This window comes from Phaseolus vulgaris, chromosome 8, assembly GCF_000499845.2.
Source record: "Phaseolus vulgaris cultivar G19833 chromosome 8, P. vulgaris v2.0, whole genome shotgun sequence".
NCBI classification, from domain to species: domain Eukaryota; kingdom Viridiplantae; phylum Streptophyta; class Magnoliopsida; order Fabales; family Fabaceae; genus Phaseolus; species Phaseolus vulgaris.
In genome coordinates this window covers 21883764-21910343 of record NC_023752.2, presented here as the reverse complement: position 1 = coordinate 21910343, position 26580 = coordinate 21883764, and the positions used below count along the sequence as shown (strand labels likewise).

Below are 26580 nucleotides of genomic sequence, written 5' to 3'. Positions count from 1 at the left end.
TATAGTTTGGCATTCTTCCTAGTCCATCTATGACCTGTTTACATAGGATGAATTTCATCCCCAAGAGGACATTAGTGCATTTTTTGCTTTAGGTTAACACAATTGTTGCTGACATGGATCTTATTAATTGTTGTTTTTGACGAGAATTTCTTACAAATGTGCTTTCAACGTTGAGGTTGAATAGACTTTGATTTTAAATAAAGATTTGGAACTGTTTTTGCTTGAAGTTTGGATAGTTTTTTTGTTTGTTTATAAATTGACTATGATTCACACAATATCCGTGTGATGTGTGATATAACTGTTGACGATTCTTTTTTCTAACAAATAACATGTGATATAATGTTGAAATATTTTTGTAACGAGAATGTAACTATTTTATTACAGTTATTACTAAAATTATTTTAGTATTTTCCCATGTCAACGATAATTTATTTTTTATCGAAAGAGGACAAAAGATGTATAGATTGTAAAAAAGAGTAAGTATCACAGCATCTATACACATTTTTTTTGCATGATTTTATAGAAATAAACTAAAGTAGTATTGATTTTTTTATAATTTTTTATTTTCATTTTTAATTATTTTGGGCTAGCCATTAGTCCAGGCAATTTCTCCCTGCACCTATCAGTTTTTATATGCACCCAACATAAGTTTTTAAACACAAAAACCATATTACATATTTGTGTATGTTTTCTATGTGAAAGACAGAAGTGTGCCTGTATAATAAAAATGATAATGATAACGTTGCATGTACCTGTATAATAACATAATATCTTTGTGTTTGTTAAACTTTGAAAGGTAAGACGAAGAAGACTATAAAAAGGAATTGAGACCTTAAGGAAAGTCAAAAAAAAGGTGGAAATAAATTTTCCTTCTATACAGAATTTGTTTATACAGAATTTGTTAAACTTTGAAAGGTAAGACGAAGAAGACTATAAAAAGGAATTGAGACCTTAAGGAAAGGAAAAAAAAAAGTGGAAATAAATTTTCTTTCTATACAGAATTTTGATAACCAGACGACTTCTCTACCCTATGGTCCTCTACTTGCTAAAGCCCTCTCTATGCTGGTCAACTATCTTCGTTCCTAACTAAACAATGTTTTTCCTCCTTCTTTTTCTCTTCGGCATCTTAATGTTCATACAATGCATTCTTTTCGATCTTGTACTTGAACATTCACTTTTTTACACTGAAGACCAAGCCAATCTCGACAAAGTGTCCCATGGAATCAATTCAATCATGAAAGTCAGATAGTATTTATCTCCACGTTGATCCAACCTACATTAACAACTTTTTTCTCTTATTTTATTGTTTGTTATAGGGGCAGATCACTCACTATAGTGACTTTCTCTTATATAATAATATAAAAAAAGCGACACCAATGATAAATGTAACACTAAGCCAATATGGAAAGTGAGTAGAATCAATCAACTGGCATACTTTGAATCTAACCAACAATTCTTTCTTTCTATTCACTTCCAAGGTCGATGGGTCTCATAGCAAACCAATCATTCATCTCGCTTAAGAGTAAGAATCTTGGATCTATCTGGGTTATGGCCTGTCAGACCTCATTTTACCTTGTCACGAATGCGTCTCGGTTCCATCCCATCCACACCACACCCTTGTTTCTCCTGCTAGAGCTCGCCTAGCTGTCCTCTGCCGACGGAAACCCGTTTAGGCTCATTTGTTTAGCATAACAAATAAGACTTTCAACTGAAATCCTTTCTTTCAATTACGTTGATGAGTTGGCTACTGTGTATTACTCTTTTTTTGACATTGTTAGTTGGTACATAATAGTTGCTGTCAAAAAAAGGACCTCCATCTTATAGTTATATTAATAAATATTTACAACTTTAAATTGATTGATATTGAATGTTGTTCTTTTTGGTTTTCACTCTCATCTAATAGATTCACATGGGATGTAATATCAAAGTGCAACATTTGCTCTTTCCAAATTTGGAAAGATTGCACTCATACAGTTATTTTGCATATAGTTTTTTATATTTATATGCTCTCACTTACTTGATTTTCGGAGTGTAATCAATAGGTGAAGCTTCTCTCATTGTGAATTATTAGTATCCAAAGGCACCAACAACAAATGAGAGAAGTCAACCCGAAGTCCACCACCAAGGTCTGACCTAGGGCAACTTCAAGGTCTGACCTAGGGCAACTCCAAGGTCTGACCTAGGGCAACTGATGAGAAGAAATGTTAATATCCAGAAGTCACATATTTGCCTATGGATATTGGCATCCAGAAGTGTTAGCTTTGTCTATGGATATTGGTATCCAGAAGTGTCATGTTTGCCTACATATATTGTTATCCAGAATTGTACTCTTTGACTATGGACATCGTTATCCGAAATTGAATGCCTAAGGATATCTAATTTGGAGGCAAAAACTTAACTATATAACCTTCCGATTATAAGCATTCGGTACCGTCCCGGATATGCACGTTTAGAAGAGAAAAAACACTTCCGGATATATATATCTGGAAGTCATAGAATGTGCTAAAACTTACTGCACTGCATATTAGTTTCCACAACCACAACTTTTCTCCTCCTTTGTGAACGACAACTCTTCTCCTCCTTTCTATCGTTGTGCCTTAGGAACTCAGTGGTGTGTGTTGGATGCAGTCGTACCTTAGGTAATCAGTGAATGTTGGGTGCTTATGATTGGATGTAGGGGATGTTTGTAGTGGAAACCTAACTTTTATTTCGTTAAGGATACAATAGACATTTCACATAACTCATTAAGGACACGCATGACATTTCACATAGTGCTGTTGGGTGTAGGTAAAATATGATAAGGACAAACAAAACATTTCACATAATGCTGTTGGTTGTGGGTAAAAAATGGTATGGTGCAGGTAGAATCTGTCCAAGCTTTTAAAAGAAAAACTAAAAGAAAGGATCGAAACAAAACAAAGAAAAAGGCCTCATGTTTACTCTGCACACCTATAGATTTACCTTTTACACCCTGTCTCTCTTCCTAGGTGACGTCCAAGCCCTCCTCAAGCATGACAGCCTGTGTTTCCACGCATTCACTGCCACACAAATCATCCCGTACCCTCCTTACTCGCTTTTGCTTTTTCACACACATCCCACACTTTTCTCTCATACCTACTCATCTCAAAACATAAACCTTAATTACAAATCTTTATTTAAAACTTCAAATTCAGAGTAAATGCTCAAATTGTAGTTTGTAACCATAAAACTCAAACCTTCATCGTAAACTTTAATTGAAAACCTAAAATTCAGAATGATAAGCATAAACCCTAAAATCTGAGAAACTTAAGATTTTTTTATTAAGGTTTTCGATGAAGGTTTACACTTTACTTTAATGTTACGAGTTAGAATTTCAGCATTTACTTCTTATGTTTTAGATTTTGTTTCAAGGTTTCTAGTTAAGGTTTACGATTTTTTCTTAACATTCTCAGTTTTATGTTTTTTATGTTTTTCGTTAAGGTTTCCAGTTTTTTTTAGCATATTAGATGTAATGTTTTACCATCATTATTAATCTTCATACACTCTTTTCAATTAAAACGATACAACTAAATATTTCTTAAATTATTACATGATTTAAGAAAAGACTAAAAAATAACTTTTTTTTAAAAAAAAACCATTGAGTTTCAGCCATAACATTTTAAAACCGTATTGAAGCCATACTATTCCCTTTGATTAACATTTTAAAATCGTATTTCTCTTATACAATTTCATTAATCTAACATTTTTAATCTTAATTAAACCGTAACTTCTCAGTATAATTTTGTAGAAAATCTGATCTACGAAAATTTTCTGACTCTATCGTTGCTTGCAGTAATCCAAGTACATTGGAATGTAGGAGAAAGAGAGACACTTGGGTAGACACAAAGTAGATTTGCGAAAAACTAAATTACAAATGCAATTTCCTTAATCATGGTAAAACCTATGCGACAAAGCAAAAAGACAGGGATGGATGCGATGCGACCACTTGTCTTTTTCCTATCCACGCGTTACCCTTTTGCATATTTCTTTTCCTTTCTCCTACTCCCTCTTTCCTTTCTACTTCACACTTACACACTTACACACTCCACACCCTTCTTCCTTCTTCTCAACTGTGGATATGGGAAAGCTCATGCATGCGGTTCAGTACAACAGCTACGGTGGAGGACCTTCTGCCTTAAGGGTTTTCTTTCAACTCTCTCTCCGATTGCCATGTTGTTGCATTCTGTTGCTCTGAACATTGTATTGGTTGATTATTAGTCCAACAAGTGTTCCAATGCTTGAACACTTCTTTTGTTTTAAACTGAGTGTTGCATTATCTTTTGAGCAAATTACAACACTCACCATTGACATTGATGTTTCTTGATATTATAGATTACATTTTTTTAAAGCAACCAGTACACTCTACTGTGCTTTTTTGGTGAGATGGGGTGTCGGTGTCGGTGTCAGTGTAATATTTTAAACAATCAAAGAATTAACTTAATGATAAAAATGAGAGGGGTGTCAGGTAAATTTGATGAAACCTCGTAGGGTATTAGTAATTTACTCTTATTTCTTTGATATTCGGGTTGGTTTCAATTAATAAACCTGAAGGTTTTGAAAAAAAGGTTTGTGATTGTGAGTTCTGACTCTAGTGTTACTGGATGTGAGTGGTGTTAATAGCAGATAGTTAAAAGAGGATTTGGTTATTTGGTTTGGTATTAAGCTCTTTATAATAAGAGCATCACTCTCTGTCAATTTTAATTTCCCAGTTGTTGAGATTGAGACATATAATTTGCGTTTTGTACCGAGCGTGTCTCTCAGTAATGACTTAGGTGAATTATTAGATAGTCAAAAGAGTAATAATTCTTATAAAGACACCAGAGTAGATGTGTGTGTGAGAGAGGGTGAACAATTTCATAATCATGGACCAAACTATGACACATGGAGTCTAAGGAAATCTCTTCCCGCCAGTTGACCCGCTCGCCGGTTGATTCGAACGACAGTCTCTGACTCTCTTATCTCTGTCTGAGAATCGAACTTCCTTAGTTGAAGAATCTCTCACCTGTAAAGACAAAGGGCGCCTTGACGGCCGTTTGCACTCCGACACTCAAGTCAGTATTAGGGCAAATAAACAATGAGTGTATAAAGTAGTTTCAGTCTTAGAAACTGTGTACCTTGCTAGGGTTCTTAGTCTCCTTTATATAGGTTGAAACTAGGGTTTACCTATGTTCTGTTACCCGTGTCTAGGGTTCCTTGGAGAATGTCCTTGCGCCGCTATTACACAATCTTAGCGTAATTTGGCACATGGAACTTCCCTTTACTAGAGTGCAACGACTAACATAATGGCCACCTGGGTACCAACTTGTGCACCAAATCTCTAGGGCCATCTATTCTGTGGGTGTCCTAAGTATTCACGTGTCATGCATGCAACTTCCCTTGGAAACCTTAACCCTAACGGGCCTTAGCGTCTCCAAAGACTATTTACTCGTGTCACGCCTGAATGCGCTATACACACCACCTGCATGGATCCCTCGTGTCTTAGGGCTTCCTCTCATATCTGATGTCTTAACTGGTAACTAGTATAATTCTGGGGCCCACCTTACGTGGCCCAATATAGCTATTCAGACCATCGACGTCTGATCTCTCCCTCTGTTGGCGAGGTCTAATGTCGATTCCTGACGTCGATGTCTATGGTACCGATGTCCGAAGACTAACCAACACCCTGATATGTGTTTCTGGGGCCCACCTTACGTGGCTCATCTTTACTATCAGGCACCAGTGTACAATGTCTGAGGTATGTCACTGGAGTCGATGACCGAGGACTGGTCGGCACACAAGCCCCCTAGTCTCGAGATGTAACTTGTTCAAAGAAGAGACTAAGTGATCGCCCAAGGCGACCTACGTGACACTGGGTGACAGGATGTGAACAGTACACCGAAGTGACGTCTCACCATAATTTTTAAATCAGCGTACACGTGGCAAGATCAACGACTATCACTTGTTGGCGCTTGTGCTTCTTCGTATTCTGTTTAAACCTTTAAACCCTTACGCTCTCTTCACTGTTCCATTACTTTCACTTAAGCAAATCATTTCTCTTGCTCGAAACGCTCTCTTCCTCTTCAAAACTCATACCTTCAAATCCTACTTGATCAAAATTGTTTGTTCTTATTTTATGATTCCGCTGCTCATAACATGCTATAACTGTTCTGGGACTGTTTATGTTTTCCGCGTTTTATGTTTTCTCTGTTCTTTTCTTTGCTCTCTGCTTTTCTGGGTTTCATGGGTCGCGCCATCATTTTCTTCTAAACCCTCGTTTTCTTCCTTCCTTTATCTCTTTTTAGCTTTCTTCTCGAGATGGCCATAACAAAAACCACACCAAACCCTCCACCTTCTTTTAACTACAAAACCCTCTACCACTGGGCACCAGAGGACCTTCTGGCCGAGACTTCCCAAATGGAATCCTTTAAAGACATCGATACGTACAAACAGGGCGATTCTCACGACAAGTTCCATGCCTTCGGGAAGGAACTCGACGTGTACCTGAAGGTTCTGCCTTGTTAGGAGGGTGTTTCCGTGTGCGCTGACGATCGCGCGGATCTTAAAGAACCTTTCTTTTTTATGCACACCACCATTTTCAAGTGGCTAAGACTCCACCTCCCCTTCTTGCGGTTCGAGCGCGTTCTCCTCACAGAGCTCAATGTGGCCCCTGCCCAACTGCACCCTAACAGTTGGGCCTTTGTGCGGACCTTCGCAATCCTCTGCGACCATCTTGGCCACCCACCCTCCATGGACGTCTTCCTCTACTTCTTTGAGATGAAGAATCCGGGGAAGAAACTATAGTTAAGCTTCAACGGAGTGGCGGGGAGAGTCCTCCTGACTCTCTTTCAACAATCTTATAAGGGCTTCAAGAAGAAGTTCTTGAAGATATGCTGTAGCATCCACGACCCCACCCTACTGGATGACTTCCCGCTTTACTGGTGGAGAAACCGGGAGTCAAGAAACCTATAAGCCTTGAGGACTTGACTCCTCCTGATCGTGAGATGTGCCAGCTTCTCTCGAGCTTGGGAGTTGTGTTTGACACTACTATGCTGATCAAACTCGAGTTCTGTGCCAAGGCTCTCAAGAGCTATATTGGTACCTTTCTTATTTTTGCTTCACATTTGCTGCCAATTGCACGTTGTTTAGTTTCTTATCCTTTGTTGTTTCTATGTAGACATGACCCTTAACGAGGAGAAGAAGAAGAAACTGACCGAGTTGCTTTCCAAGCGCAGGGCTGCTGCTGCCGGCGTGGGCACTTCAACCCCTGCAAACCCTCCTCCCTCTGCTACCTCTGCTTCAAACTCATCTGAAACAACCCCCGTTGACAATAGGCTAAAGGGGGTGGTGGTGGCCGCTGGCACAGAAGACGAGGATACCTCCTCGGGCCTTGTCTTTAAGAGACAAAGGGTGGGCAATGTCGAAGCGTCGTCGCACTCTGCTTCTGATGGCCACGCGCCATCCTTCAGGGACAACCCTCCCAGCGTCTCCTCCCTTCACGACCTTATCGTGCATGAAGGCGGGGGAGGGGGTGGGGGGGTGGGGGGAGAATGCTCCTGAAGTTCACCAAGCGCCTCCTGCATTCGAGCTCCCAGCCATTCTCCAACAAGCCCTTAAGTGTTTTCAAAATAAAAAGGTGGTGGAGAGCCTGGGTGAGGACCTCCTCCAGGACCGCGTGGCTCAATGCTTTGGGGAGTTCCTTATGGCGTCCAACCTCGCTCTGAGTAAGGCATGAGAATCACAGGTTGAGATAGCGAAACTAAGGGAAGAACCATGAAACTAAGGCTCTCCAGGCCAAGGTCTCCTCCAATCGCGAAGCTGCCTTGAACCATGAGCTGTCAAACCTTCTACAATTCGAGAAGGAAACCAAGAGGCTTCTCTTCGAGAAGTCTCAGGATGCCCTTCAATCTAAGTCGAAGATCCAACCTCTCCGCAACAAAGTGATTGATCTGGAAGAGAAGGTAGAGGAGGCGCAGGCCAAGATGGCCAAGTTGGAGGAGAGGGCCACCCAGCGCGAGGTCCAACTGGGCCAGGTGGAGGGAGAGCTTGCCCAGAAGATCGAATTCTTCAAGCAAACAGAAGAAGAGCTCACCAACGACGTCACCGATGGTTATGGCGCAGGGTTTCAAGATGCCATGGCTCAAGTTGCCTGCGTGCATCCTGAGATAAGACGAAGTGGGTCGTTGATTGGCAGCTTGTGCCCAGGGAGTAGCTTCTTTTGTATTGTAACAAACTTTTTGATGAACAATTTGTATCTTGTACATATATATTTATGAACATCTTCCTTTCTTTATTCTGCTCTGTCTTGGTTGTTAGCTTCTTTACTTGTATTAACTTTGACTAACAACGCCCTTGGACATAGGTTTACCTCTTAGGTAGCGCGCTTCATTCCACTTGCTTTAACTTCTCACAACCTTTATCGTCTTTAAGGTACTAGTGATGTGTGCACGCACCCTTAACCGACCTCGCCTTTGTTGCACGAGGATAAGGACAATCCTCACTCGTTGTTTATGATCTTCGTCTTGCAAGATAAGGGAAAGGCCTTCCTGAAAATTCTACCCTTGCCTTTAAGGACGAAGGAAATGTCTTACTAGTGATACTGGTGAACCAAGCTGTCCTCTACCTTGACTTACAAACAAGGGAGAGGTTGGCTTTCTGACCTCGACCTTGCTTTAGGTGGGCAAGAGATGATTTAACTGTTGAACCATGTTGTTCGACCTTGGTGTCCTTACTCAAGAGGGAGGTGTTTTCTGCGAACCATCCTCTCCCATCCTTGAGATCTCTAACCCAGGTGAATGGTTCTTAACTGACCTCGTCCTCGCCCATGAGGCAAGGGAGGATTTATTGGTGAACCATACTGCTCATCCTTGGCATTCTCACTCGAGGGGGAGATGTTCTCTATGAATCATCTTCTCCCAACCTCGAGGCTTCTAACCCAAGTGAACGGCTCGTAACTGACCTCATCCTTGCTGTACGAAGTCAAGGAACATGTTTTTAATAACTGACCTCATCCTTGTTGTACGAAGTCAAGGGATAGGTCTTAATAACTAATCACAACCTTGTTGTATGAAGTCAAGGGACAAGTTTGTAATAACTAACCGCAACCTTGCTGTATGAAGTCAAGGGACCAGTTTTAACTAACGAACCACACGGTATGTTTCACCAAGGGGGGAGGTGTTCTCTGCGAACCATCCTATCCCCATCTTGAGACTTCTAACCCCAAATGAACGGTTCGTAACTGCACTGTACAAAATTGCTTGGAGATATATTCTTTTCACTGAATAATTAAAATTTTATTGGGTGACCTCATTAAAAAACCCTTATAAGGGAAAAAGAGTGTCCCCTAAACTATGTACAATGCAAACAACTTAACTGAAATAAAACTTAAGGTTGGCCGCGTTCCACGTACGAGGGATCGCTCCAACTTCTAATGTCTCGAGCCTGTATGCTCCATTCCCAAGGGCCTCTGTCACTCTGAAAGGACCAATCCACTTGGGGGACAACTTATTCTCTAGCTGGTATGGGTGGGCCTTCCGCATCACCAGGTTGGCGACCTGAAATTGCCAAGGTCTCATCTTGGAGTTGTACTTGGACTCCACCCTTCTCTTCAAGGCTTCAGTCTTGATCCTTGCTTCCTCCCTTACTTTGTCCAGTAGGTCCAGAATCACCTTTCTCTCTTCATTGGACTCTTTGAACACGAAGTTTTGGAAGCGTGGCGAGTTCTCTTGGATTTCTACTGGAATCATTGCGTCTGATTCGTACACCAAGCTAAAGAGTGTTTCTCTGGTTGTGGACTTGTGGTAAGCCAACACAATTCTAGGAACTTCTTCTGCCCAAGTCCCTTTGGCTTTGTCTAGCCTTCTCTTCAGGCCTTTGAGCAGAACTCGGTTGGCAGACTCAACCTGCTCGTTCGTCTGGGGGTGTTCGACAGATGCGAACACCTGTTTTATTCCCATCTTCGTACATAGTTTGCCCAACTGTTGGCTCGCAAACTAGGTACAATTATCAGACACCAATCGTTTTGGGATTCCAAAGCAGCACACTATGTTCTTCCACACAAAGTGTTGGATCTTATGGGCTGTGATTTGCGCTACTGGCTCAACCTTTATCCACTTTGTGAAGTATTCTATGGTAACCACGAGGTAGTTCATCTGCCGCACTGCTAAAGGGAAAGGCCCCAGAATGTTGATTCTCCAAGTATGAAACGACCATGGGCTATAGATCGACCTAAGCTCTTCTGGAGGTGCCTTGTGCCAGTCAGCGTGTTGCTGGCACTGCTTGCACCGCTGTGCATACTCCGTGCAATATCCCTTCATGGTTGGCCAATAATATCATGCACGAATGACCTTTGATGAGAGAGATCGACCGTCGATGTGGCTTCCGCATATCCTTTCATGAAGTTCTGCCATAATGCGCGTGCATTGGTCACCACTTACACACACTAGGATAGGGTGGGTGAACCCATGCCTGAACAACTTTCCATCGATCAAGGTGTACTTGCTTGAATTTTTCTTGATTTTTCTCGACTCCGTAGGTTCTAGCGGGAGTACCCCATCAACCAAGTAGCGTTTGTAGGGTGTCATCCAAGTTTCTCCTGCTTCAACTAGGCAAACCTGCGAAGACCTTTCCCCAGCAACTGGGTACACACTTATTTTGGGCGTTTTTAACGTCTCCTGCGTCAATGACTGATGACTCCTCCTCACCCCTTTCGAAGTGTCGATTTGCTGAACTTCTACCGTATTATCGGTGGTAGTTCGAGGTGTTTTTAGGGTCTCCTGAATGATGGTCCTCTGTCTGCTCCCTTGCCTGAACTGGCGAGCTTTGCTAGCAAGTCAGCTCGGACATTCTGTTCTCTGGGTACATGGACTAACTCGAACACCTCAAACGTTTCCCTCAGAACGTGGACGTACTCCCGTGACTTGCCCTGTGACTAACAAGGAGTCACTCTTCACCAGCAAACCTTTCGCACCCATCTCCTTAGCCAACAAAATTCCAACGATCAGGGCCTCATACTCTGCCTGGTTGTTACTGGCCTTGAAAGCGAATCGCAGGGCCTGCTTAATTAGCAACCCATTTGGCCCTTCCAAGATAACACCAACCCCACTACCCTGTTGGTTGGAGGAACCGTCTACAGAGAGTATCCATCTGAAACCTGCTCCTTCTTGGTGTGTGGCTACCGAGGAGAGCTCTACCACGAAGTCAACATAAACTTAGCCTTTAATAGGGCCTCTGGGCTCATACTGTACATCAAACTGTGATAGCTCTACTGCCCATCGCACCATCCTTCCTGTCACATCCGGTTTCTGTAAGACCTTGCGAATGGGAAGGTCTGTCATCACTATTACGGTGAAGCTCTGGAAGTAGTGGCGAAGTCTTCGTGCTGAGAACACTACTGTCAGGACTGCTTTTTCTATGGCCTGGTATCTTACCTCTGCCCCCTGCAACACTTTGCTGACAAAGTAAATTGGCTTCTGCACCTGGTCCTGCTCTTGCATCAGGACCGAACTGATCTCCCTTTCTGTAACCGCGAAATATAGATGAAGTGGAGTACTCAACTGTGGCTTGCACAACACTGGTGGATTAGTCAGGTACTCCTTAAGCTTTAAGAACGCCTCTTTGCACTCTCTGGTCCATACGAACCTGCTATTTCTCTTTAGGCACTGGAAATATGGATGACCCTTATCTCCTCCTGTCGATACGAATCTGGACAGATTGGCCATGCGCCCTGTCAACTGCTGCACCCGCTTAACTGAGATCGGGCTCCTCATTGCTATTATCGCAACGCACTTCTCAAGATTCACCTTTATCCCACATTCAGTGAGTAGGAACCCCATGAACTTGCCTGCCTCTACCTTGAACACACTTCTTTGAGTTCAGCTTTAACCTTTACTTGGCTATTGTGGTGAATAGCTTTTCTAGGTCTACTACATGTTGTTCCCTCTGCTGGGAGGTGACCACCATGTCATCCACATATGCTTGGACATTCCGCCCTAACATGGGCGCTAACACTCTGTCCATCAGCCTTTGGTAAGTCGCCCCTACATTCTTAAGTCCAAAGGGCATCACCTTATAACAATAACAAGACAACTCTGTCATGAACGCTGTCTTGCACTCGTCCCTGGGGTGCATCATGATCTGGTTGTAACCAGAAATAGCATCCAGGAAGCTGAATAGTCTGCAACCGGACGCGCTGTCCACCAAAGCGTCAATGCTGGGCAGCGGGTAGGCGTCCTTCAGACAAGCCTTGTTGAGGTCTGTGAATTCGACACACATCCTCCATTTACCACTGGCTTTCTTCACTAACACCACATTCGCCAGCCACTCAGGGTACTGAATCTCCCTGATGTGGCCAGCCCTTAACAATTTCTCTATCTATTCTCTAATGACCTGACGCCTCTCATCGTTGAACTTTCGTCTTCTCTAGCAAAAAGGTCATACCTGGGGGTCCATGGTGAGACGATGACACAGGAAGTTAGGATCTATGCCAGGCATATCTGAGGCAGACCATGCAAAAGCATCAAGGTGTTGGGCTATGACTTCGGCGATCTGATCCTGTGTCTCTTGGCCCTGGGATTTATCAAGCTTGAACATCTTCCCACCGATCTCCCTCTCTAACACATCTTCGGCAGGTTTAGGCCGTCTCTCCCGGGTGATCTCAGCGCGGGTGACCTCTTCTTCTCTCAGAGGCTGAGTGGTAACAATGAACACCCCTCTCTTTGTCTTGAGGCTATTCTAGAAACACTTCTTAGCCTCTTTCTGATTAGACTTGATGGTGATCGCCGTACCCTCGAGGGAAGGCAACTTCATCTTCATGTGCGTCGTAGAGGCCACCACTCCAATCCTGTTCAAAGCGGGTCTGCCCAAAAGTATATTATAGGTTGACAGAGTGTTAACAACGAGGTACCTGATGTTTGCAGTACGCGAGGTTGTGCCATCCGTGAAGGTCGTCCTCAGCGCTATGTGTCCACGCACCTCCACTTGGTCTCCAGCGAAACCATACAAGCAACCGGTATAAGGCCTCATCTGGTCCGGAGACAATTGTAACTTGTTGAAGGTTGACCAGAACATCACATCGATTGAATTTCCTAGGTCCACGAGGACGCGATGCACCCTCCTCCCTGCCGTTATTACCGAAATCACCACCGGGTCGTTGTCATGTGGGATGACGTCCTGGCGATCGGCCTTGGTGAAGACGAGGTCGACATCGGGAGTATTATCTGTTTCCTGCACCTCTACTGCCATCACTTCTCGCGCGTACTTCTTTCGCTGGGAGGCAGTGCATCCTCCTTCTGAGAACCCTCCAGAGATGGTGTTGATCTCACCATGAATGGGGACCTCGTGCCCCTGATCTATTCCTGCGGCCACTAACGCCTGATCCTCCTGCGGCTCCTGGAGGTAGTCCTTCAAGAAGCCGCTTTTCACTAGCTCGTCCAATTGGTATCCCAGGGCCAAGCAGTTGCGTATGGGGTGGCCATATGCTTGGTGGAATTCACACCAAGCATTCTTGTTGGGCCCCATCTTTTTGTATGTCTTCGGGGGCATCTTCAATCTTGCCGCTATGTTAGGAATAACGATCAACTCCTTAAGCTCTACGCAAAAATTGTGCTTGGGGGGCGGGTCTCTCCGCGTGCGTGCTCCGATCTGGGGCTTCTCGTAAGGTTGCTGCTTCCCCGAGCCTTTCTTCTCTGTTGTCGCCTCGTGCACCCTCAAGGGTTGAGGTCGACCTGCTGCTCGAGGTCGGACAGGATCGACAAAGCCACATTTCTCTGTGACTCGATCCTCCGCGGCAATGTGCGCCAATGCCCGACGCATGATCTCGCAGAACGTCTTTGGGTAAAACCTGAGTAGTGATTCACTGAAGGGCCCTGGTAGCATTTCCTTGGTGAAGGCGTGCACCGTCATGGGCTCATCTGTGGGTTTTAGCCTCACCAACTGGACTCCAAACCTGTTCAAGAACTCTTTCAAGGACTCTCCCTGGTACTGCTTTATCTCAAAGACATCATAAGAGATTCGAGGGGGAGCCCCGTTGATAAGGTACTGTTCTCTGAACAACATTGCGAACTGGTCGAAGGTAGTGATGTGGCCGTGAGGGAGACTAAAAAACAACTCCAACACTACGTCTGCCAATGTGTTCATCAGCAACTTGCAGTACACAACGTCAAATCCTCCTGTAAGCATCATTTGGGTGTGGAACACTGTAAGGTGAGCCTCCGGGTCCTCTACACTCGTGAAGGTGACTTTCAAGCCTAGAGACGTGGTTGGTAACGCAGTATCCATAATCGCCTGAGAGAACGGCATGGGGCGTGCCCTAGGTGGTATTGGTGGGGCACACTCATACACCGTGCACTCCCCTGCCTGCTGCAAATTCCTGCGCAGTTCCTCATAGGTTCTACGCAGCTCTTCGTTGTTTGCCTGTGATGCGACAATGTCAACTACTACCACCTCTTGGAGGGCGCGCATGGTTTCCATGAGTTGTTGCATGATGACATTGTCCCCTCCAGAGGGCGCAGCACCCGGGGGTGCAACAGATCCTTGCCTCGTACTCCTCATATCGTTGGTAAACTCTTCTATCACGATTGTGAGTGGGACCTTGTCAAATGTTCCCGCCGGTTGACTCGCTCGCCGATTGACTCGAATGACAATCTCTGGCCCTCCTATCTTCGCCTGAGAATCGAACTTCCTTTGTTGAAGAATCTCTCACCTGCAAAGACAAAGGACGCCTTGACGGCCATTTGCACTCCGATGCTCAAGTCAGTATTAGAGCAAAGAAACAATGAGTGTATAAAGTAGTTTTAGTCTTAGAAACTGTGTACCTTGCTAGGGTTCTTAGTCCCCTTTATATAGGTTGAAACTAGGGTTTACCTTTGTTATGTTATTCGTGTCTAGGGTTCCTTGGAAAATATCCCTGCGCCGCTATTACACAATCTTAGCGTAATCTGGCACATGGAACTTCCATTAACTGGAATGCCAAGAAACAATGAGTGTATAAAGTAGTTTCAGTCTTAGAAACTATGTACCTTGCTAGGGTTCTTAGTCCCCTTTATATAGGTTGAAACTAGGGTTTGCCTCTATTCTGTTACCCGTGTCTAGGGTTCCTTGGAGAATGTCCCTGCGTCGCTATTACACAATCTTAGCGTAATCTGGCACATGGAACTTCCATTAACTGGAGTGCAACGACTAACAAAATGGCCGCCTGGGTACCAACTTATGCACCAAATTTCTAGGGCCATCTGTTTTGTGGGTGTCCTAAGTATTCACGTGCCATGCATGCAACTTCCCTTGGAAACCCTAACCCTAACGGGCCTTAGTGTCTCCAAGGACTATTTACTCATGCTGCGCCTGAATGCGCTATACACACCACCTACATGGATCCCTCGTGTCTTAGGGCTTCCTCTCATATCTGATGTCTTAACTGGTAACTAGTATAATTCTGGGGCCCACCTTACGTGGCCCAATATAGCTGTTCAGACCACCGACGTCCGATCTCTCTTTCTGTTGGCGAGGTCCGATGTCGATTCTTGACGTCGATGTCTATGGTACCGATGTTCGAAGACTGACCAACACCCTGATATGTGTGTGTCTGGGGCCCACCTTACGTGCTCCATCTTTACTATCAGGCACAGGTATGCGATGTTTGAAGTCTGTCACTGGAGTCGATGATCGAGGACTAATCAGTACAAAATCTAATAAGAATGTATTCTCCTAACCAAAATTTGATTTCATCTAAAATATTGTTTGTCCTTAGATTACATACGTGGTCATCAAAATTTGCTAGATTATATGATGTTCCTTGAACAAGCATGTTTTCGTCTGTTTTTATTCTCGGTGATTTCACATGAATTAAAGTTGAGATCAATCTACAGTTTATAAGCAGAGACTATCCTTACTTACAAAAAGCCAATTTTATTGGGACAAGTTAGATTTAAATTCATTTTCTGATATCTACTAATTCACACTAGTGCAGAAATGTAAAACAAATGCGGCTATTTTAAATTTACAAATGCTGTCATAGAACCGCATTTGATCAGCACGCATTCGTAAATCGGGCATATACAAATGCAGTCATAGAATCGCATTTATAAATTAGATTTACAAATGCGGTTACTTAAAATAACCGCATTTGTATATTATTCTGAATGAGGGATGAGGGTTAGGGGGTTTAGGATTTACGAATGCGGTCTTGGTAAAAACCGCATTCATAAATCACATTTACAAATGCGGTCTTGGTAAATGACCGCATTTGTAAATAGTGTTTTTTTTTTTAAGTGCAGTTTGTATTGTGCATAAACCATATAATTTAATAACCTGCATAAGATCAAACCCAGCCAGACAAATACAGAAATATAGTAATCAATTGAAATCATCAAAATGTACATTTACAAGTAATCAAATTACATATAATAAAACCACTATTGTTTACCTATGCTAGAGTTATAAAAATTTATGAAATATGTGGACCAAGAATCTCTAACATATGAAATGTCTTCCTCATTCATTGGTGTTTCTTCTGTGAATAACTGCATTGCAAAGTTGACATAAATTAGTTTTAGATATATATATGTTCAAGAATTATAAAAATGATTTAACATATATAGTACCTCTTTCCAACCAGTTTTAACACCTAGTCTTATAATGGTAATCATCCATTGCATAATGTAATAGCCACACTCATCTCTAGCCGCATCAAATCAGTATTCTTTCTCATCTCCTCCATTAATTCTTCACGTATCTTAGTCTTCATTTGAGTTTCGTTCTCTTTGGAGGAGGAGGATGACTGTCGTTCTGAAACTCCAAAATATAGTTTAATTCCGACCCCTTGTCCCGCTGCACGAACACGACCAGAGTGCTCAGGTCGTCCAATTGCTTCAACCAGGATATCGTGACGACCTTCAGCAACAAATTTACCGTCGGATTTCAAGGAATCCTGCAAGAGTACACAAAAATCATATTTTCAATCATTAATATAATTAATGCTTTAAAATAAATGAAAATAACAAAAATAACTTACAATTTTTTCGATGATAACCCCGGATTGCTCAGAACTTGGTGCACCCGACTTTTTAATTCGGGCCCTCTTCCATTTTACATGGCGAAAAGGTGGTGATGGAGGAGAAGTGACCCCTGTTTCCGCATTCCCAGACAACGTCCCCTGTTGAGATTTCTCCTTTTCCACCATCAGTGTTTGCTCAATGTTTTGATACCCCGAACGAGACATAACGTGCGGGGTAAGATTCTTCAAAGCTATCTCTTGAGCTTTCTTCCGACGATCCTGTCATAATTGAAAGAAACAAATTGAAGTAAATAAGATAAACTTATTAATGTCTTATAAACAAAAAAGTTACTTCACTTACCATCCAAGCCTCATTTCCACGGCTTTCTCTAAAAAGACGCCATATCTCTTCATCAATATGTTTGTACTTTAAACATGGATTTTCGTCTTTAAGGTCGCCAAAAATGTATCTGGAAGTCAGTCTTGACTTAAAGGTACGAAATTTGAGTCCGATATTGGATATAATCTTTGATCGAAGCGGTTCCACATCAGGAATTTCAAAGTTTGCCTGCAAAATAACATCAGCAAATTAAAATTAATCAATGAATATTAAAAAGCATTATATCAAAATGTAAAACTTACTAGAACATCCTCCCAGATCATGTTACGGTCGACCTCTGACACCTCATCCCATGATTTAATCAGAATGGAGAGCCTCTCACGAGAAACAACTCCAAGATAGCTCTTAAACTCATCTGCCTTAGGACCAAAAGCCACTCCATTGTTGACGTCAATGTCAACACGTGTCTTCTCACCAGTAGCACGTCTCAATGCGAGACGCTTCAATCTAGTAGGTCCTCTGCTGCCTCTTCCGGATCGAGGTTTGAGTGGGGTCTGATCGTCATCCATGTCTCTGTTAAAAAAATTAGGTAACAATTACATTAGTTAATCTGCATCGAATTAAAATCTTATCAAAATAATACATAAAAATGTAAATAAAAAATGCTTATTTATAGGTTGCATGGGGGTTGAAAGTTCATATGTAAATTCCTTCACTGTGGTCTTTACGAGTTGCATGTACATCATCAACTACATCGTCATCTTTATTAATTATCTTTGGTGTGAATGAACAGGGGTCACCATTTTCAATATCATCTATGGTCTCCCCTTGTTTTTTGCCGTGTAAAACGACATACCAATGTTCTGACGTAGGATCTTTCACGTAGAAAACTTGAGATGCTTGTTGAACCATTATAAATGGCTCATCTCGATACCCTATCTTTCGAAAGTCCACTAGTGTGAATCCTGAATCATCAATTTTAACCCCACTTTTATTGTCAACCCATTTACACTTGAAAACTGGAACGGAAAACTTAGTGTAGTCAATCTCCCATATCTCTTTTATAAACCCATAGTATGCCATTGATCCAAGTACTGGATTTGTATCTTTCGAAGTCGAAAACTGCATTGACTCGGCTTCAAGAGTAACACCAGAATTTTGAACTGTACTATTTTCATCCATGGACTTCGTGTAAAATATACAATTATTCACTTCGTACGCTGTACATGAGATGACATCAAACTTCAATCCAGCAGCCAACCAGGTCAAGGTCTCTGATACCGTTGAATCCTTGAACACCTCGTCTTTAAACCAAGGCATGAAAGTTCTATTATGTTCCATCAAGACCCATTTCTCTGCTTGTCTTGGGTTATTTGCCTTCACAATGGCTTTATGAGCTTCTATGTAAGGTAGAACTTCATCTGTGTTATTCAATATGTACAAATGTGCTTGCAAGACTTCTGATCGAGATTTGCTTACAATATTCACACCACGTAAACATTTACTTGTAGAACGCCTGTGGTGCCATGAATTAGCTGGAACACCTATTGGATTTGCTTTTGTCATGTACTCTGAACAAAATTCAATACTTTCTTCAGCTATGTACCTTTCAATCATTGAAGCCTCTGGACGATAATGATTTTTCACATAACCTTTCAAAATTTTCATATACCGCTCAACAGGATACATCCATCTTAAGTACACTGGTCCACACAATCTAACCTCTCTTACCAGATGCACAACTAGATGAACCATGATGTCAAAAAAAGACGGAGGAAAAAACATCTCCAATTCACACAAGATAACAACAATTTCATTTCGAGGTTCATCTAGTTTTGAGGGATCAATGACTTTACAACAAATGGAAGAGAAGAATGAGCACAAACGGGTTATGGTATGTCTAACATTTTTTGGTAAAATCCCACGGATAGCTACCGGCAACAACTGTTGCATCAAGATGTGACAATCATGAGACTTCAACCCAATTAACTTCAAATCTTGCATTGACACTAGGCTCTTCACATTTGAGGAATGTCCTTGTGGCACTTTCACACCTTTTAGACATTGACAAAAACTAATTTTTTCATCTTTTGACATTGTGTAACAGGCTGGGGGCAAATATGTACGCTTACCCATTTCTATGGGTGCCAACTCGTCGCGTATGTTCATCTCAATCAAATCTAAACGAGCATTTAGACCATCCTTCGTCTTCCCGTTAATGTTAAGAAGTGTACCAATTAAGCTATCACACACATTCTTCTCAACATGCATTACATCTATACAATGTTTGACTTCTAACCTCGACCAGTACGGAAGATCAAAGAAGATTGATTTCTTCTTCCAAATATTTGTCACAGATGACTTTTTTTTTTACTTACCGAAGGTGTGGTCTATGTTATTTACCTTTTCGTAAACCTCAACACCGGTTAATGGAGTTGGTGGACCACTACCCTCTTGGTGTCCATTAAAGGCTTTCTTCAACCTCCGGTAAGGATGATGACTTCTAAGAAACCTCCGATGCCGAAGATATACTGTTTTCCTTCCATGTTTCAATTGTTGAGAAGCAGTGTCTTCTTCGCATATTGGACACGCTTTGTGACCCTTAACACTATAACCTGATAAGTTACCATATGCCGGAAAGTCATTGATGGTGCAAAATAACATGGCATGAAGCTTGAAAGTTTCATTAGCAAATCCATCAAATACTTCAACACCCTGGTCCCACATTAACTTCAAATCTTCAATTAGGGGACTTAGATAAACATCAATATCATTCCCTGGTTGTTTCAGACCGGATATCATCATAGACAACATCATGTATTTTTGCTTCATGCACAATCCAGGAGGTAAGTTGTAAATAACTAGTAATACAGGCCATGAGCTGTGATTTGTACTCATATTACCAAACAGATTCATTCCGTCTGTAGCTAAACCAAGTCGGATATTTCTTGATTCTTTACCAAACTCTGGAAAGTCATCATCAAATTTCTTCCATTGAATAGAATCAACTGGATGTCGGTACATGCCATCGCATTTCCTCTCATCTGCATGCCATCTAAGATTCTTAGCATCGTCTGGGTTTGCAAACAAACGCTTCATCCTTGGAATGATGGGAAGATACCACATAACCTTCATTGGGGGTCCATGCTTTTCCATTTCATCAATAGAATCATCATCTTTTTGTTTCAACTTATAACGTGATAAACCACACCTCGGACAACTTTTCAACAATTCAAAATCTTTCCGGTATAATATACAATCATTAGGACATGCATGTATCTTTTTGTACTCCATACCCATTGGACAAAGAATCTTTTTGGCCTCGTAATTACGATTAGGTAGACTATTTCCCTCTGGAAGCATATCCTTCAACAGCTGGAGCAATTCCGTGAAGCTTTTATCAGTCCATCTGTTTATTGCCTTCAAATTCATCAATCTTAACACCGCCGACAACCGTGTGAAGTTAGTTGATCCAGGATACAAAGGAGTCTCTGCATCTTTTGACATACTTCCATATCCATGCGCTTTTGCAAAACACTCAGCTCCCACATCACGAATCATGTCCTCCAATCGATCATCATCTCCATCATCGTGTACTGCTTCATCCATGGTAGAACCCACATATTCTTTAGTTACGGAAACACGTGGTAAATTTAATAATTCACCATGCCATGTCCAAGTTGTATAAGATCGAAGAAACCCATCACATAGCAGGTGTTCCCTCATGATATTCACATCCAATATCCTTCCATTCAAACAGTTAACGCACGGACACCTGATCTTTGCTCCATCATGACCACTAATAATCGCGTTACGCTGCGCAAATCGTATAAATTCCTCTACTCCCCTTTCGTACTCATCACTTATACGAACAACATTAATCCAACCTCGATCCATTATATATTCTGAAATAGTTAGGATTTTCTAATAATTAGTATTCTATCTCACACATTTGCTGAGGGTCAAACACCCCCGGACTCAATCCAAACACGATAATTCTATTCTAAAAGTAACAATAACTAACATAACATAAAACTTTTATTAAAATGTAATTAACAACTAACTAAATATATAATATAAATTTAAGAAAATACAAATTATATAATACAAATTTATATATAATAATATATAAATTAGTTGTTTCCGTAACTAATTTATTAAATTATATATAAATTATAATAAACAAAAATTCAAAATACACACAATATATAAATTATTAGTTATTAGTTATAAATTTCAAGTTGTATTAGTTATTAATTAAATATATATTATAATACAGAAAAATATAAATTCAAAATATTAAATAAAAATTCAAAATATTAAATATAAATTCAAAATATTAAATAAATATTAAATACAAAACCAACCTTTCCGTCGTGAACAAGCTTGATGGTGATCGGAGTGGCAGAGGCATAAGACAAAGGCGAAGGCGGCGGCGGAAGCTGTGGCGGTGGCGGAGCAGGAAAAAACCAGTGAACACCAATGGAATAGTAACCTAAATGCCACAAACGAAGTTAGGAAACGAAAATGCCAATGCCAACGAAGTTAGGAAACGAAAATGCCAATGCCAACGAAGTGAATAATGAATGATGCGAAAACGAAAACGAAAACGAATGAATGAAACTGAAACTTACAAAATGCAGAGAGAAGAAACTGAAACTGAGTGCAAGAACGTTGAAACGAAGAGCGGAGAAGAGGAAAGTGAAAGTCTGAAACTAGTGGCGCGCTTCAAATTTTTAGGGTAAAATTGATTTACAAATGCGGTTGTAGAGTAAAACCGCATTTGTAAATCAATTGATTTATAAATGCGGTCTTTAATATGACCGCATTTGTAAATCAATGTGTAATGATTTACAAATGCGATCATAGTAAAGAACGCATTTGTAAATCATTACACATTGATTTACAAATGCGGTCATATTAAAAATCGCATTTGTAAATCAATTTAATTTAAAAAATGCCACTGCGTTTTTTACAAATACGTTTAAGCGCAAAGCCGCACTAAATAAAGGGTCGTTATTTTTATATTTTGTACTAGTGTCATCAAATGCAATATGTTCAGGTGACTTATTTAGAAGGAAAGGGACTTGTACCCTTTTCCTCTCTTTAGTAAACTACCATCTTTTATTGAGGATATGGAAATTGTTTTGACATGACATCAACTACCAAATCAGATAAATCTCCACCGGCATTTTCACCTTGCCCCTCGGCCATTAGATTCTTTCCCTGTGGATTTATCTTTAACTTACATTCTAAGGACTTATCTGTATGTGCTTTGTTACCTGAGAAAAAGTTCAATATGATGTAGGAAATGCATGATATTTGAATTTATGTGTTTAGAAAGCACCAATAACATAAAAAAGTTTAGCTAGATTAAGAATGCTTTTCATAATTTTTTATACCTATTTCAGCATGTTGAAGTTCCCTTGCCGACTCCCAGTAAAGGTGAGGTTTTGATTAAGTTGGAAGCAGCTAGTCTAAATCCAGTTGATTGGAAAGTACAGAAAGGCATATTGTGGCCACTTTTTCCCTGCAAGTTCCCATATATACCTGGTATCTCTCCTTTCCCCTCTCTCTTGTTTAGGTATTCATCTTTATCATACATTTTAGTATTTTAGATTCAAGCACGAAGACATGTTCTCACTTGGATTAGAGGTCGAGCGGGAGTGGAAAGTTGAGGGTGTGAGGAGTGAAAATGTAAAGAAAGTGGAAGAAAGTGTGGAGAAAGTTGAGGGTGTTTGGATTGGGAAATGTTAGAGTGGATGTGTGAAGAAAATTTATTAAAAAACGTGAATGATGTGATAATTGTGAGAATATTTTAATATATTTTGAATAGTGTAAATTATAAGATTACAAATTTATCCTTGTATATAAATAAATAGAAAAATAAAATATTAATTAATTTAAAAAACATTTAAGTTAATTAAAATAATTAATATTATATTATTTAATTTCTATTACATTATGTTATATATAATAATAAAATATACTTTTGTCCATTTATGTAAAAAAATAATCAAAAAATAATTATTAATTTTGTACATAATTTTGATAATTAAAATAATTATAAGTTTCAATTATAACTTAAAAAATAATTTAAAATTGAAAAATAAATTATATAAATTTCATAACATTAACGTATGTCTTTGTAAAAGGTAAAAATATTAAAACCATAACATTAGAAATTTATATTTTCATTCTGTAAAAATAATAATTCTCATTCTGTAAAAATAATAATTTAAAATAAATATTTCTATTCTGTAAATTTTTTAATTTGATATAAAAAAATTTATTCATTTACGAAAATTAAAAAATCTTAACTATAATTTAATAAAAAAATTTAAACAAAACAGATTCACACCTATAATTTCAATTCATGACACAAAACAAATATTCAAAACATTACAATTTTTTTACATAACAATACAAAAATAAATAATCAACTTAAAGACAATAATTAATTTAGTATCATAACTATTTTATTTCTCCTAAACATTCACATTTAAAATTACAAACTAATTAACATCAATATCTACTTTACAATAATTTAAAAAAATTAAATTCCAAAAACAATAAACATCCAACACAATTTAAAAACATCACACATACCTCAAGAGAGCAAAATAAAATCACAACAGAAATCAACTCTCAACAATATCAAACTGTGTTTGAAAAAAATGTATTAAAAAATTAAAACAAAAATCACAAAATAAAAAATCCAATAAAAACATGAACACAACCGATTATGAGGTCCGTTTAAAACAACACATAATCGATTACCCACACATTTAAGATGCATAATCGATTATAGCCACAGTTCAAAACACAACATAATTGATTATGTTCTAGGATAATCGATTATCAGCACAAAAACATAGTCCACATAATCGATTAAGTTGCCAAAAAAATTTCAGATAATCGATTATGTATTAAGCATAATCAATTATGAACTATTTTAAATAGCATAATCGATTATGAATGGAACGAAATAAATTGAAACTCTTACCTCAGCTCATAGATGAACAACAAAACTCAGTGAACCATCTCTGTGCTTACTCACGACCCTCTACAAGCACATATTTCAGCGCAATGCAAAGTATAAAAGCATGGAATCTCATGCTTGCTGTGCCATTTTTGTCGTGATGCAATGGGTAGCCACAGTGTACTTCAGAGGGAAAAAGAGAGTGAAAAAGCATGGGTAGTATTGTCATTGACACCGTCCTACGTGGCTTTCTACCTTACTTTCTCTCCTTTCTCTTCAATGAACAAAAAAAAGCTACCAATTTCTCTTCACCCGCACCCTCATTCTCCTGCGCCCACTGAAGCAAACGGGGGTGGCACACTCCCATCCATCTTCGCTAGAGTGCCAACCCCCAATCCAAACACTACCTTAAGGAAATCTAAGCCAAGTCCTTACATTCATACTTTCTAGCAACTATCTTTGACAAGAATTTGATTAATATCTATCTCTTTTTATGAGGAACTGTATCTGATGATATTATGTTCTCTTAAATACTGTCTATATTACATGCCAATTGTTTTTTTTCAATCTCATAGTCCATTACTAGTTATTCCAATGTATGACAGCTATATTGAAGCATTTACTTGTGCTACTAGTAGGCTTTATTATCTATTTAGATTTAGATAGCTATCATTTTGTGATTACTGTTCATATCAAAGATGAGGAATCAATAGCACAACACATGAATCTGGTTTTCTTTAATTACACATTACACGTTGAACTTGATATTTCAGTATTCCGATGATTAAATATGGTTTACAACTTGAGCTTACCAAATCATTTACAGTTTTACTTTGTCTCATGTATTCTATCTCCTTATGCAATTATTACGTTGAAGTTACTACATTATGTAGGTAGTGATATAACAGGAGAGGTCATAGAGGTCGGTAAGGGTGTACAAAAGTTCAAACCTGGAGACAAAGTTGTAGCCCTTGTCAGCCCCTTCGTAAGTCATCACAAGCATTATTATATTGTAGCCCCTGTCCATTTCAAAAGAATACTACTAGGGTTTAATTTCTCCTAGCAGTTGATAACTACTTTGAAGACTTTAAAAAGAGATATCCCATGAAATCTTAGATCTTCCTCTTTATTACACAAGTACTTGATGGAGGTGTTTGTCAAAAGTTATATATCATCATACCGTGCAAGTAGAATTCTGGCTTTTTTGTAACAGAAAACATTTGACTTGTTGCAAAAGTTATTTCAATTTATATCTATACTCACTGTCCGATATTAAACTATAATCAGGAGACAAAAACACATACATTTTTATTTTAATGAAGGTATCTGATTCCTGCATTTGATTTGATAACGTATGATAGAATTTACCAGTGTCAAGCAGCTTCATGAAAGAAAAGACATGTGTTATAAATCATGCAAATTGATCATGCTAGAGTGGCGGAGGACTGGCTGAGTATGCTGTTGCTAAGGAAAGCATAACTGCATCAAGACCATCAGAAAACTCAGCATCAGAATCTGCTGGTTTACCTGTAGCAGGTTTGACAGCTCTCCAGGCAATCACCAAAACCATAGGGATCAAACTTGATGGGAGTGGTGAACGGAAGAACATTTTGATTACTGCTGCATCAGGTGGTGTAGGTCACTATGCCATCCAACTGGCAAAGCTAGGAAACACTCACGTGACAGCAACATGTGGAGCTCGCAACATTGAATTGGTCAAAAGCTTAGGGGCTGATGAGGTAATTGACTATAAACCCCAGATGGTGCTGCTTTGAAGAGTCCCTCTGGTAAGAAATACGCCTGTGATTCATTGTGCAGTGGGCTTTCCACGGTCCACCTTTGAGCCTAACTTAACCTTGAATGGAAAGGTTGTGGACATAACTCCAACCCCTGCTTCAATGTTAACATTTGCTCTGAAGAAGCTTACCTTCTCTAGAAACCAACTTGTGCCATTGTTTTTATTTCCCAAGGGTGAGGACCTTCAATATCTTATCGATTTAGTCAAGGAAGGAAAACTTAAAACCGTTGTAGATTCCAAATATCCTCTAACCAAGGCTGAAGATGCTTGGGCCAAGAGTATTGATGGTCATGCTACTGGGAAGATAATTATTGAGTTCTAGATGTGCATAAGAGTGTACATTGCATTATGTGGATTGATTCAGGAATACCTTTCAGTTTTACTTTGGTATGACATGAATGAGTGAAAGATTGTTGTTAAAAATTGTCACGTTGAATTCAATATTTTTCAAATAATTAATATTCATATTTTCATTA

General features: G+C 39.9%; 1 protein-coding gene and 1 pseudogene across 1 annotated transcript; one reads left to right on the top strand and one right to left on the bottom strand.

Annotated features, from left to right (window-relative positions):
- Window positions 1–3988: 3988 nt before the first annotated feature.
- Window positions 3989–26580, top strand: LOC137826165 (chloroplast envelope quinone oxidoreductase homolog; annotated as a pseudogene).
- LOC137827162 (uncharacterized) lies at window positions 16327–17258 on the bottom strand. The gene is made up of 3 exons (XM_068633383.1): window positions 17003–17258; window positions 16593–16918; window positions 16327–16511 (listed from the first exon to the last, which is right to left on the bottom strand). Exons 1-2 carry the CDS (start codon window positions 17207–17209, stop codon window positions 16634–16636), a joined length of 492 nt encoding a protein of 163 aa, XP_068489484.1. The 5' UTR covers window positions 17210–17258; the 3' UTR covers window positions 16327–16511; window positions 16593–16633.

Excerpts from the sequence above, each read along its gene's own strand:
- LOC137827162 (XM_068633383.1), bottom strand. The coding sequence starts at position 17,209 with ATGTCTCGTTCGGGGTATCAAAACATTGAGCAAACACTGATGGTGGAA. Across the intron at positions 16,919-17,002 it reads GGGTTATCATCGAAAAAATT|GATTCCTTGAAATCCGACGG; the intron begins GTAAGTTATTTT and ends GTACTCTTGCAG.